Source organism: Carassius gibelio, chromosome B13 (genome assembly GCF_023724105.1).
Source record: "Carassius gibelio isolate Cgi1373 ecotype wild population from Czech Republic chromosome B13, carGib1.2-hapl.c, whole genome shotgun sequence".
Taxonomy (NCBI): Eukaryota; Metazoa; Chordata; class Actinopteri; order Cypriniformes; family Cyprinidae; genus Carassius; species Carassius gibelio.
Window position 1 is genome coordinate 20,131,575 of NC_068408.1, and position 14,969 is coordinate 20,146,543.

At 37.9% G+C, this 14,969-nt stretch overlaps 1 protein-coding gene across 4 annotated transcripts in view; it reads left to right on the forward strand.

The window, feature by feature from the left end:
• LOC127969993 (E3 ubiquitin-protein ligase MARCHF8) overlaps positions 1-13,349 on the forward strand; it is a 91,029-nt gene extending 77,680 nt beyond the window's left edge. For 3 of the 4 annotated variants that reach the window (XM_052572157.1, XM_052572159.1, XM_052572158.1), the window contains exons 5-7: positions 3,326-3,506; positions 5,808-5,943; positions 10,550-13,349. In XM_052572157.1, coding sequence (XP_052428117.1) covers positions 3,326-3,506; positions 5,808-5,943; positions 10,550-10,854 — 622 coding nt within the window. In that variant the 3' untranslated portion in view covers positions 10,855-13,349. Of the gene's footprint in view, positions 1-3,325; positions 3,507-5,807; positions 5,944-8,166; positions 8,182-10,549 lie in introns of all 4 variants that reach the window. The other variant, XM_052572160.1, reaches the window with a different exon arrangement.
• Positions 13,350-14,969: the final 1,620 nt, after the last annotated feature.

Sequence of the window (14,969 nt, forward strand, 5' to 3'; positions counted from 1 at the left end):
TATATAGAAAAAGAGTATGGCTGCATCTAAAATCACATTCTGTCTGACTAGGCACTACACTGGATGAGGAACAAATTTTGTGACCGCTACAAAATTGCTCTTTGAAGTGTGAATACGTGTAGTATAAATGTAATTCGGACGTACTATGTTTGTCTTTGTCTTGTGACCTAACAGTGTCAGTTGTGTCACTTTACTGCCATTCACAAAACTTCTCCCGTGGCCTCATGGGGTGATAGTCTCCTTTGGATTGACAATTCAGAATTTTGCTGGAAGTAGTCATCCCTCCAGGTACTTTTTGCCTACTGTAGTATGAATACTGTAAATTCGGAATACTACTCTTTTCACATACAGTTTTTTTGCCAGCTGTATAGTAGAGATTCATAATCGGATGCAGCTTATGTTTGTTTGTAAAGTGGCTACATCCAACAAGCTTTTTGAGAAGATCTGCTTAGCTCTAACACTTTACCTGAGCTTCACTAGACTTCTTCAGTTCTTTTTTATTGTTTACATCTTAAGGGTGAGAGGAGGTTTCTTCCCACATGTATTAGCACTCTCACGCAGTGCTGTGAAAACACATGTGCTCTTAAAATAGCTGACATTTAGAGATCAGCCAGCAAGACTTATTGGTTTAAACCAGAGCTGAAATGCCCTGGCTTTGAGATCTGCCACAAAGCATGCTAAGGTGTCTTGAGGTGTGACCCATGGCAAGGATGCATTTTTACGTAGGAGGAACATCACATATACTGGTGAATTTAAATGTTTTAACTGCATCTGAATATTTTAGTTTATGAGGGATCTATTCATGGAATAAGAACGGAATTATTCATATGTTTCTGTCTGCTCATTATTATGTGCTCAGTCACGTCAGCAGTTCAAGAGAACTTTCTCAAACGACAGTGAAAATGTTTTATGCTTAAGATCTTTAGAAAGCCATTTATGAAGAGGTGTTTGAAATATTCAATACAATAATCGGAGGAACATGAAATAGAATATGCAAATTGGTATGTTTTATTTGTTGATGTCTCGAATCAATTCAAAAATGTTCAGTAATGTCAGCATGTGCTAATTTAAAATGTGCTAGTCAAAATACTTATAGAAAATGTATTGGAAATATTGGTGCCTATACATTAAAATAATTATAATTTTTCCTTATGTAAATTTAGTGAAAACAACTTGAACTACATTTTGCTATTTTTTTAACTTGTTTTAAACATTTTAAGCTATGTCACAAGAAATACATTCATATTTAGTGAGTGTCATAGAATTACAGTATCATATCTGCCAGCGTATTTACTTTAATACAGTGCTATAGTGAATGCTTGTCTAATGACTATTCCAGAACAGCAGTCAATGAGCAATTGTGAAACTTAGTGAAAAGGCCAGACAGAATGTCTTAAATGTGGTAATTGGATTGAGTCTTTCTATTTTAATGTAATCTATTATAGCTTTATGTGATTGTCTTAATATATTCTGATTAAAATAGAAAGGAAGTGAGAGAGGGGGAGAAGAATCTGGTCTTTGTAGTCAAGAAAAATGAGGGATCATAAACAAAAGGAGTCCATTAAAGCAATGTCCCATAAAGCACTCACGGAGGTTATTACACACTGTGCTCAGACGGGCTATAAAGCCGGGTGTAAGATGATGGAGATGTGACAGAATTCGTTTTTCTCTTTCTCTGTGCTGTTTCTTGCTCTAATCTTGTAGAGCCTTGTCTGGATCATGCGTGTCTGAAAATAGTCATCATCCTGGTCATTCAGTCTGAAAAGCCTCCTCTGGACGCTGACATGGAAGCAATCTTCCCTCTCATTTGTGCCCCGGCAGCTAGTTAACATTTAGAGGGCCTGTATCATGGAGGATATGATTTGTACATCCATTACAACATCGAAACCGCGTGCTGCGACCATAATGTAATTTGTTGTATGCTGTTGTTCTGTCAGTAAGTATATACATCAAAGATTAAATGTATGGTTGTCTATCTACAACTTTTCCTCATAACATTCCTCTGGCAAGTACTGCTGTTTGAAATGCTTGGAATCTTTAATGAAGTCACAGTCAAATCTCTTGTCTCTGATGACTTTACATTTTCCACATTTGGCAGATGGTTTTATTTAAAGCGACTTATTTAAAACTATGCATTTTATCACATTATGTTTCCTGGGAATCAAACTCATGACTATGCCATTGCACTCTGAGATCGGCATGCATAGGAATTTAGTTCTCTATTGTGTGCGTGTCAAATCCACCAGCAGCCATGAAATGAATAAAACACAAAGTATTCTGAAAACAGAATGTGAATAGAGTAAATATTCCGTAAAATGTTAGTTTCATTTCCACAGTTTTGTTTGTGTATCACTGCATCTCATAAAATGATAAAACTGTCCATATAGTATTTGTTTTTGTCATTTTTGTAGGATGTCAAAGCCAAATGTATTTTTTGTTATTATTATTTCAATTTGTATTTTAATTAGCATTTTTATTTATTTATTTATTATATATGTTTATGTCTCTCCCAAATTGCTAGTCATGTGTCGTTCTCTGAAGAGCACCAGTGAGATGTGAACTCATCTGGGATTCACTTTGAACTGCCGCTTGCCGCAGACTCCTAATATGAATGTTGACATCAGTCACACAGTTGTTTGTATGTGTTGCTTTCCCAGATGACCTCTAAGCTTATTAAACAATGGCTGAGTCAGAAATTAAATACATGCGCATAAATGCCCACGAGTGGTAGAGAGAAAACATAAAAAACATAGCACAGATCTCAATAACATCTCATTTATTTTTTAGCGGTGAGATTACATGGAGAATAAATTGAGCTTCCATCTTGCAAGATCTCTTATCTCCCCCTGGACACTCTCCACAAATCCAACCATCCTTCCAGTAACAAACAGCCTTTCCGTTTTCCCCTGCTTGTGTGATTTAAAGTTTAACGGTTGTATGATTCTATAGGTTCTGTTGATGTTTCTTTAGGGAATTACTTTCCATGAATCCTTCAGGAAAGGGATATGTTAGATTTATGTGTATATTGTGGCTCTGATCTGAACATAGTGAACACATGGTGTTTCTGTCTTCTGTGTTAGCATGTTTATAGCATCTGCTTTATAGTCAGTCACATTGAAAGTTTTTTTTTTTTTTTTTTTGTAGATTATGGTTTATTCAAAACTTGAAAATTCCTAACAGCAAATATTAAGAATCAGTTGCATTATGAGATGAACCGTATTATAGGATACCAGTGAAAGAAGTGTGTTCATATTGCTTTGCAGTGGTTTTAGGAGGATGACCGAGTGTTTCTCTCTCTCTCTCTCTCTCCATAAATAAACTGTAGGATTTGTCACTGTGAGGGGGATGATGAGAGTCTGCTGATAACACCCTGTCACTGCACTGGGAGTTTGCGGTTTGTCCATCAGGCCTGTCTGCAGCAGTGGATCAAGAGCTCCGACACACGCTGCTGCGAGCTCTGCAAGTACGACTTCATCATGGAGACCAAGCTCAAACCACTCCAAAAGGTAACGTTACATGCATGTGTACAGGCCATGTATAATTAAGTAATAAACCACAAGAGGCTGTGAGTGATATTCATTTTCCCACAGGTCAGGTTTTTTTAAGGGCATTCTGCTTCATGTTATGCAGAACCATTAGTTGACTTTCAGTTGATCAGTGTAGATGAGTAGCAACCTGTCCTTTTGAGATGACTCAAAACAAGTTGGTCCATAAAGCCCGAGGGAGGTTTTGATTATTCATTGTTATAATTAATTATTTTTGAGTGACATGAATAAGACTAAAGTCCAGCCACTTCAGTGTTTAGTCTTTGTCCACTGCTTCCTCTTTTAATTAAATTTCTGATGGTGTGTGTCTCAAATGGGGTTTAAAATAGGGCATCTCTAGGACAGCCGTTATTTCACCATAGAGGTTGTGCTTGAGCAGACGTCCTGAGAGAGAGAGAGAGATTTCAAGGTGTCTGCAAGATGAACTGAGATGCAAAAACGGTGGGTGTGACATCAGACTAGGGCGGCTCGATTATCACCAAAATCATAATCACGATTATTTTACTGTTACACATGTGTTTTCAGTCTTACGTGAATAATCAATAAGCGCCGCATTTTGGAACATTTTTGTGAGTTTTTGACTGTGTAGGTGCGCACCTTGAGCTAAAAGTTGACTACAGCCCGTGTTCTTTTCCGTATCTGAGTGCGTACACAGTAGGAACAGCGCAAGTTCGCGTAAAAAAAAAAAAAAAGGAATAATTCTAATCAACATTAATAAACCAAGCACATCCCATTTTGCAAAAGTTACATGATTTTACTGATATGCCCGTGAATTATGGAGGAGTGAAAGCGCACCACTAGAAAGGGGGCGGAATGGAGCACGCAATAATCATTTTATTCGGATAATTGTATTATCATAATCGATGGAGGCTGAAATCAAAACTGTATTTTGATGAATTGCACAACCTTACCACAGACAGATTTTTATCCAGAACACACTGCTGATTGTATTCCTTCACAGTTTGTGTTTTATGACTGGCTTTAAATTGATATTTGAGACCTCGTTCTGTTGAATAGGTTATGAATTTGTGTTGGCAGGTGTTACTCGTGTTAACAAATGAACACAGCTTGTCAATGTCAGCATCCATCCAGAAGAAAGAGTGCAAATCAAATCTCATCTAAAATTAAATTTGAGTGACATTCATAGACATTAAAGGGGAAACAATACATTTTGATTAGTACTTTAAGGTACCGTAATTCATTTGTGTTGGTTACAATGGTTAATATAATTTACTCTCTCATGTAACTGACAGGCTTATATAATCATTTTCATTGACTCGAACTCCAAAACCAAAAGTATGTGCACATCTGAACCCCACACCTATATGTGCTTGAACCTTTCATTTCGAGACCAAAGGTGTTCCAAGAGTTTGGTTCTCCCTTTTATAAACGATTCCGGTCTTCAGGGAAGGAACATGTGTGCTATTGTTTATTAAAAATTCAGATTCACACGCAGCCCGGTGGTGTTCAGGTCTGAGTTTGTGTAGGCCAATCAAGTTCTTTTGTTTTTATTTTATAAATCTGTTCAAATAGTCAACCCCTTATGCTGTTCCAGACTTTCATTCTTCTGTAAATCATAGTAGTTTTTTTCCTCTTTATCGTCACTGAAGAAAATAAGTAGTTTCATGGAATATGGTAATGAGGGATAGTTAGAAAAAAATAAATTTTTCATAATTTATTCAAGCTCCTGTCATTCTAAACCTGTATGACTGACTTCTGTAGAACATGTTTTTTTTTGTACATACAGTGTAAGTCAATGGTCACCAATAATGTTTAGTTATCATTCTTCAACATATCTTCAAAGAAAATCGCAACATGCGGATGATTAAATTACGACAGAATATATATTTTTTTTCTGGTTGAATTACAGTATTTATTTAAACAATCATGAAGTATATTACTATGTAGTATGGCTTTTTATTGGATTAAATGTGTACCACAATGTAAACAAAATATAATTGATTATTCTTTCATTATAATGTTTTCATGATAAAAATGGAGGTTTGATGAGGATTCTGGGTCATAGCTTAATAGAGACCTGCACTGAATGGCTAAAAGAGATCCAGAGATCACTCTCACTAAGACGCATGAAATATTTATTACGCAGGAAGGCCAGGTTACCGATTTTGTTTGTACTGCACTTTGAAGTATGTTGAGTATTATATTGATTAGTCATCAAAGTCTTTCTTTTACAAAAACAATTAAAGCTCAAATGTGTTGGGAATCATTTCTGTATGTCTTTTGTGATTTCTGTGTCTGCAGTGGGAGAAGCTTCAGATGACTGCCAGCGAGAGGAGGAAGATCATGTGCTCGGTCACTTTTCACGTCATCGCCATCACATGTGTGGTCTGGTCGCTCTACGTCCTCATTGACCGCACAGCAGAGGAGATCAAACAAGGTTAGCCCTACCCTACCCTCCCCTTCCCAGCCAGTTTAGCACTACCTCCACCTCTTCATCCTCCAGCTCTGTCTGCCTGCTTCCCTCCAGCTCCGTACCATCCCACAGTCGCTCTTATGCTCTGGACATTCCTCCGACTGACAGCTGTTTGTTGTACTCAGCGATGCATATCTTGATGTATTTATTACCTCTACACAGATGGATCCTCAAATCTGGCCCACGAAATCCACTTTCCTGCAGAGTTTAGCTCTAACCCTGATCAAACACACCTGAGCATGCTAATCAATGTCTTCAGGAGCATTAGAAAATCACAGATAGGTGAGTTTGATCAGGGTTGGAGCTAAACTCTGCAGCACAATGGCCCTCCAGGGCAAGATTTGAGGAACCCTTTTTTATACCTTCTTCCGAGATGTGGGTAATGTAATATGAAGGTCTCATTTTAATGACGTGAGAGTTGGTACGCTCAGTGTCCCGCCCTCATACGACATGTTCAGACCGACCACAGTTCATTCAATTGAGTCCCAATTCGCCTACTTATACTACGACCTAAAAGTATGTACTTTTTTTTGTGAGGAAAAAGTACATACTTTTGAGTGTGTAGCAAGAGTATGCATGCTCTGTGACATACTTCGATGACGTCATGCAACATGAACGACAACGTGGTTGCCTAGTTACGCACACCACAACTGTTAACGTTTCATTCATTCTTTATATCCAATAAAATTTTATTTACTATTCCCATCTTTTTTTCTCATCGTTTTTTTTTCACAATACATTTTACAATGTGTTCTTCTACCAAGTTTCTTTTTCCTGTGAAAAGGGCATCATTGGCAATGCGCCAGTTAATGAGGCGCCCAGTATTTTCATCGGACCCTACAAAATAAACACGGTACTTTTTTAGCATAACATAAACCCAATAATATTAGGAGACTATAAAATATAACTTTAATTAGGGTTAAACATTTGAATTCTTACACTTAAAAGCTGAGGGCGCATCTCCGCTGCTGCATCCAGCTGCCATGTTTACATCACAGCAAAGCCATCGCAAAGCTCCTCCCTCCCGCACGCATTGGGTTGTGGGCAATATTAGCACTTAGAGTGTGCACTGATCTGCACTTCGAATTGTAACCGGAAATAGTGGACCATTCGGGTATCTTTGGAATACTCTTTTCAACATACTACGATTTGGGACGTACTACTGTAATTCTAGTTTCGCATACTATTTAGGACGGATAGTATGCGAATTGGGACTCAGCATCTGATACATATTACACACACAGCTGGAGAGCTATAATCTAATTGGCTGACTTTACACAACTTTTGATTTGCACTTCCCCACTATACAGTCTGCAGAGAGCAACACATTAACAATTTTATCAAATGTTATACATCCCACGAAAATTGTTCTTTGGAGTTCAATGACTTATTTAATAAAATTAACAAAAAAAAATTCGTAATTGGTTAAATAACATATGGTATAGGAAAAAAAACCCCCACATGAATAGGCTGGTTTTGGGCTTGTTTTGGATAGCAGTTGGCTGGTTTTGTTTCACAGACCTGTGCATTTCCCTATTCTCACACACTTCGAATGATTGTTAAAACTTTATCGTCCTTGGTGTGAACGGGCCTTGAGCTATGCAGGACTAGCTGCTAATGGCAGAGTTGATTTACTCACAGATCATCTTTCAAACGCCACCTAATCGATAGCAATAGGGAGCTGTGGAGCAAGTGTGGAAGAATACGACAGCAATGGGTTTTATTTCCATAACGGATCTGAGCTGGAGTGCAAGTGTGTGTGTGTGTGCTTGACTAAAACATGCCACCCCTTTTACCGCACACTAGATGACTTTTAACACTGACCTCGACCCATACACTGATGGGCGTCTGACAGCAGGCACTTTACTGATTTGCTCTCAACATTAAGAGCCCATTCACACGCGCCTCATTGTACAAGAACAGTAGCTCTGCAGGAGATCTTTGATCACTGTTACCATGGTTACACCATTGAATTTTCTTCATCTTGCATGTTAAGGCTCGAGCAGAGTCAGAGGCCTGTCAAGCTCAGTGCATGTCTCCACGTGTCCATTCCTCATCTCACGCCAAATCGTTCCAGCAGCTATCTTAGGATATGATTTGCACTTGCACCCCTGACCCTCCATCCCTTTCAGTGGCTTCATCTTTTGCCAATAGTGAAATAGTAACAAACTCTTTTTAACCATGCAGCGGGGAGAATACCAGGTAAACGCTTTTACATTTACCATTCTTTCCTCCTAACTCTTTGCTTTAACTGTAATGACTTCTTTGAAGGTCCCCCTCTTCCTCCCCCCGGCTACATCAGCTGTCTCTAGCATGACTGTTGCGACGTGAATAAAGACAATAATGCTTCACAGCCAGAACTCGCTCTGAATGCAGTATGCCCTGCTGCCCCGTACTGTTGTTTGTCAATGTGCAATTTCAGGCTTGATGACCACTTATCACAGCCTGATTTCTTTTCTTAAATCTATTTTCTGGATATATTCAGGCACAAAAGATTAAAGAGAAAGCGACGGCGAAGGTGATGTGTGGAACAAAGAGGCAAGCGCTGTACTTTAATGGACTGTGGCGTGTTTTTATCGAATTTGAAAATGACGTAAAGCTGTATCGAGCTGCTCTCCCGATATTGCTTGTGTGTAGGTGTCAGTGTAATGAATGAGAGGGACCCATCAAACCGGTCCTTTGTATATAATTAGCTTGATTGTATCACGCAAGAAATTGATTAAAAAGGCCACTTCTATCATAAGAAAAGTTATAGCAAAAAAAGAGTGTCCTGTATGTGCAGCACTAACCTCATTCTCTGCCCGTTGATAATGACGTAAGGTGCACACATCCTACTAAAGCTGCACCCCGGCCTGACTTACGGAGCCTCTGAAAGCAGTACAGTATTTCATGTCCAAGGCCTTGCGCTTGAACAGACCGTAGCCTTTGGCAGTTCCCTCACTCTTGATCTTTGCTGACATTTCGAAAGCTCTGTTCCAAATAGGAAAGCAAGTGTAAACAAATCAAAGGTTGGCTGAATTTAATTCCAAGAAAGATGGACAGAGAGACACCTAAAATTTCTTTGCTGCCGGCCTCGCTTTCTCAGCTGTTTCTAATGAAGTGGTCAAAGGTGGAAATGCGGTATATGCATTCTGAAGCATAGCCCTGTGTACATCGCTGGCTCTTTAGAAGCTTGGGTGGGATATCAGGACTCCAGTCGCCTGTCTTTGCATCCCCGCTCCTGTGTTTGTGCTTGACGTAGATTTTAGATCTTGTGTTGTATTCCAGAGAATCACTTCGTATGCATATAGATTTTATGTAATATTGCAGCAGGGCAATGTATTACTGCAGTCTTGCTTTAGGATTACTGCATGTGGGTCAATGACATGATACTCCAATACTGTATTTAATAGTACATAGAAACTGCAATTCACTCTATATCTATTTATGTGTGTTTGTGTGTGTGTGTGTGTGTGTGTCAAAAATACAGGAAAAATGTAATATTGTGAAATTATGTAAAATGTATATCTTTTTTAATGTAATATACATTAAAATCCTAATATATTCCTGTGATGCAAAGCTGAATTTTCAGCAGCATCATTCAGTTTTCAGTGTCACACGATTCTTCAGAAATCATTCTTATATGCTGATTTATTATCATTGCTGGAAACTGTTGTGCTGCTTCATATTTTTTGGAACCTGTGATACTTTTTTTCAGGATTGTTCGATTTAATAAAAAGTTAAAAAGAAGAGCATTTATTTAAAATATAAATATTTTCTAACAATATACACTACCGTTCAAAAGTTTGGGGTCAGTACATTTTTACATTTGTGTTTAATTTTAGAAATTAAAATTTATTCAGCAAGGATGTGTTAGATTAAGAAGTGAGAGCAAATATTTTATATTGGAAGAAAATATTTATATTTTAAATAAATTATATTCTTTTTAGCTTTTTATTCATCAAAGAATCCTGAAAAAAAAAAACACATCTCCGTTTCTGTTGCCAACATTGATAATTCAAATAATAAATCCGCATATTAGAATGATTTCTGAAGGATCATGTGACACTTTATAATGAAGTAATGGCTGATGGAAAATCAGTTTTGCATCACAGAAATAAAATTCTATTTTAAAGAATATTTTATATTGTAATGACATTTAGCAAGATTGCTGTTTTTGCAGCCTTGATGAGCATAAGAGACTTCTTTAAAAACATTCTCAGGTCTTACTGATGACCCTGGACCACAAAACCAGTCACAATAAACACATAATAAACTATATATATATATATAGGTATGTATGTGTTAAGGGTATGTGTGTGTGTATGTATAGTTTTTAACTGACAGTTACACTACATGAAACGTTTCTTGAAAATATGAAGTTTTTCAAAATCATATGAAACCAGTCAGCATACAAAGAGCCTATTTCTAAGAACTAAGAACAACCTTTTTGTTACCATGAGCATGTCGCTGACCCCTATGTTTGATCCTGGACTGTAAACAGATGCTGGCGTTACAATATGAAATAAGCACTTGTAATGTGTGTGATACTTACAGCGATGTACTTTCTCCTCTTTCGTTTCTCATACAGGGATACTGGAATGGCCTTTTTGGACCAAACTGGTGGTGGTGGCTATAGGCTTCACTGGCGGACTGGTGTTCATGTACGTGCAATGCAAGGTCTACATCCAGTTGTGGAAGAGACTCAAGGCCTACAACAGAGTAATATATGTGCAGAACCGCCCAGAGACCTGTAAAAAGAACGTTTTTGATAAGCCCTCTCTTCTGGAGCCCAACCTGGAGAATAAAGAGGCGCTCGGGCCGGCGCAGTCGGACACAAACTCTTCCCAGTACACAGAGACCGAGGACTACAGTATGGAGATCCTGCACGTCTGATGGCTTGGCCCACATTTACCCCCAACTCTAGAGGACCGGCTGGGGCGTCGCATGCTCCGGGACACACGGGGATGCCACACAGCACCGGGCACGAGGACTGTCTGAGACTGAGACTCGTTTTGTTGTTTCGATGTTATTTTCTCTTCGTTCGTTTGTCCAACCTGTTCCTGTGAGTTGTTGGCTAACCATAATGAATCGGTGTGTGCACTAGATCGCGGATCTTTCCAGCTACTGCCATTGTACTGCTGTCGTACATCAGTTGAAGTCCACCGTTCGAGCTGTGTATGTGCGCTGGTTCTGATGGAGTCGATGAATAGAAGCACTTTTAATTTCCCTGTTCTAAAGAGCCCTGTTTTAGTAATATATTCATTCCCTTTGTACGTGGATAAGACATTAAAACAAACTTGAAGCTTTGCGAGTGAGATCTCGCGTGTTATAAGTGCATCTGTGTCTCCTCAAACCCCTCAGATGGAACAAAAAAGGAATCGGAAGGAGCAATGAGGGACCATTCATGTACTGTTATGTATCATTCCACTTATTTTAGAAAATTGTTATGACTGAGTAAATTCTGAATTTAGTCAACCTAGGCTTTGTTTTGTATCAGCTGATTACTAAATCTGGATCATCTAATTACAATACTTATCCTGTTAAGGGCTAGATTTACTAAAGTGTGACGCTACAGTTCTTAGCATGTGCAAAAATGATCCCATACGGCCATTTCTGCATTTGCTGAAGACTTCACTGCACTCGTGAAAGACTTTAATAAATCCGGCCTTAAAGTGTATGTCGCGAATGTAAAAAAGTTCAAATTGAGGGGAATTAAGAAATGCAAGCTTGCAATGAATCAGTCATGAATTCTGTGTGTGAAAGAGATTTACCTTCATTATGAATTTTACCTTTTTTAACGTTCTAAATCCAAGATTTCTTTCTTTTATAAAATGGATGATTAAAAGTCTGCCATTACTTCTGAGTTGATTTCAAATCACTTGAATAACAGGAATGAGGTTTTAGCAATGATGAAATGATGACAGGACTATTACCCCCGTTCTGCTTGTTCGCTCAGATTTGTAAAACAATCATAGCAAATTTCCCATGGGTGTAATTTCAGGTCTGTATTTATTCTGAAATATTGTTTAGCGTTCCAATGGCTTTAAATGTTGGGAAAAAGCCATGTTCGTTTTGGCCTTCATTCTAATATGAATTGACCTTGACATTCGACTTTGATTGACGCCCCCAGCAAAGATAATTTTTATGGGCTGTGCTTCTTATGAACTCTATTGTGAATGAATCTTTTCATGCTCTGATATGTTCAAAAGGTACAAGATACTTCTAGAGCTACTGCACAGACAATGCACATTCATAATTTTTTAACCTCTTCTGACTGGCTTTGTGCCATTTGACCAATAAAAGATGCTTGATGTTCAGTTTGCTAATGGCATAGCTTTTTGTATTCCTTATCTTAGAGTTTGTCTGTACGTGACCAAGCATATTCTTTGGATAACGTCACAATGTATGCACTACAACAATGCATTAATGCAACTCCGTCAGCTTTGAGAACATCCAAATGAAGCCATTTTTTGCTTTGTTTTGTTGGAGATGTGAAGATGTGTGGATGCGTTTTGCCAGTAAATCCTTCCCAGCCCCATAGCCTAGCGATATGAGACATTTAACTTAGTTTTATGGCAGTAATTAAGATTCAGTGTATACATTTCCCAAGTTGGTTTCTTTGATTGCATATTTGTAAAATGATGGGAGCTGGCTCCTTTTACCATCTAGTGATGGAAACACTGAATCACATAGGCATTTTCCAGGATCTTTTTAGCACTGCACTGCATCATATTTTGATGGATGTGTTTTAGAGTGCAGTAATAGTCTTGTGTGTTTCATGGCTCGTCATAGAGGTGTTCAGTGCATCACTAATGAATTGGCTTGAACACGGATAACATGACTGTTTCTTGCATCTCCCTCTTATTTCTTGTACTTTTTCCTCTAGTAGTAAATAGTTTCTATAAGCATTTTTGAGCATTAAAAAACAACCAAATATAGGAAATGTAGAAGTTATTTTCACCAGCCTGTGTTGTATCCGATGTTTGTTTTTATAAATTACTGTAATAACGGGTGATTAAAGGTCTGAAAACTGCCTTGATATGTTGAACGAAATATTTCCCATAGGAAAGGTAAATGATGTTCTTAATTGGTCATCTATGTGTGTCAAGGCCTTTAATAAACACTGTGTCAAATAGATAACATCAGTGGAGTTGATCAAGCATTTCACGTCGTGGCTTTCTCGGTGGATAAATACTTTTTTGTGAAACTGAAAAGGCTGTAATTTACATGTATAGTTTTGTATTTTATGTATGTTTCTCTTTTTTCCCCGTCAGTATTACCGCCTTTATGTGGTTGGTTTTAGTTTCTTCGCTGAGATATGAGTGACTACATTTGTGCTGTGTTTTTAAAGGGAGTCTGAGTGGAGCAATAAAAGAAATCTTAAATTAGCCCGTGTCAAACTGCACCGTTTATTTATCACTGACTCATGAGTTTCAGTTTCTCTGAAGTGAGATCTCATGTGATCCTTCAAGAGCGATGCATTTTTATACGTTTGTTATCACAGTACCAAATGCTATTTTATTACCATTCATTGAAGAAACTAGGCCAAACTTTAAAGGGGTCATATGATGTGATTTCAATTTTCCCTTTCTCTTTGGAGTGGTACAAGCTCTTGGTGAATGAAGAAGATCTGTGAATTTGCAAAGACTAAAGTTTTAAATCAAAGAGATATTCTTTATCAAAGTTAAGACTCTGCCACGCCCCCCATAAAACACCTCATTCAGAAACGCCCTACGTCTATGTCATTATGTGGAAATATTTGCGTAATGTTGCCCAAATGTTCATGCAAAGAAAGAAGGCATGATTTCAGTAACCAGTTAGTATTGAAGCAGCCATGTCAGGAAGATGCTGTGTGTGTCTAGGCGAAAGCGCTTTATTAAGCTTTCCAAAAGTAGAAGGAGAGAAGGTAATTCTGACTTTGCTACAACAATCTGGCACTTCTAATTCAGCTAATGTAAATATATTTTGTTATTAGTTTAAGTATTTGCTATTGAAGTCAGTCTTAAAGCTGCGGTAGGGAAACTTTTGACGCTCTAGCGGTTAATAAACAGAACTGCTCGCGTCTTACGGAAGAACATCGTAACCGGAGCTACTTCTCTCTGTTTTTGTCTATGAAGAATCACAAAGGGTACTGGGTTACTCTGAAGCAATCTAAAATAGTCCGAATATAAACACTTATTATAGGTATATAATAATAATATAATATTATATATTATTATAATATATAATAATATATAATATAATAAGTATATTATATACTTATTATATACATTTTTCTACATTTTGAACACAAACAAAGTTACAGACCGCAGCTCTGATTGGTTGTTTCTTAACGGGAGCGATGTATTTCTACAAATGGCAATAGGGCACTGGGAAGAGTCAGAGGAGCTTGATTTTTTTCACAGATTATCGGTCTCATATTCTATTGTCAGGACATAATGACAGGTTTAACAAATATGTAAAAATATTTTTACAAAAGTTACCTACTGCAGCTTTAACTGTCCGTGGCTTGTGTACAGAAAATACATACGAGCTTCATCACTGTGTCTGTCACGTGACTCTGTTCCTCTTTCAGGCTTCAACTGATGGTAAAACAAAGGACATTATTAACTTTCTTTACATTTCTTTTGAAAGATGAAGCTCATGATTATGGAATGGGGCGTTACTTTCCAATGAGTGCTTGTGGTGTTTGGCCAATCATGATGCACTGGGTCAGTTGGCCAATCAGAGCAGACTGTGCTTGTTGAACCGCGGGATTTTGAAGAAAGCAATGCGTTAGAGAGAGGCGGGGCATAGAGGACCTACAATAATGCACAGTACTTGAAAAATGTGTTTTTTTTACATTAAAGCATATCAGCATATTATGTAACACCAAATACACAAAATAATTACGTAAAAAAAAAGCATCATATTACCGCTTTAAATTCTATAGAGCGAGAGGGGGGAAAAGGGGGTCATAGAGGTCAAGCAGCTTCCATATATAATCCCATTAGCTACATGACTTTGTC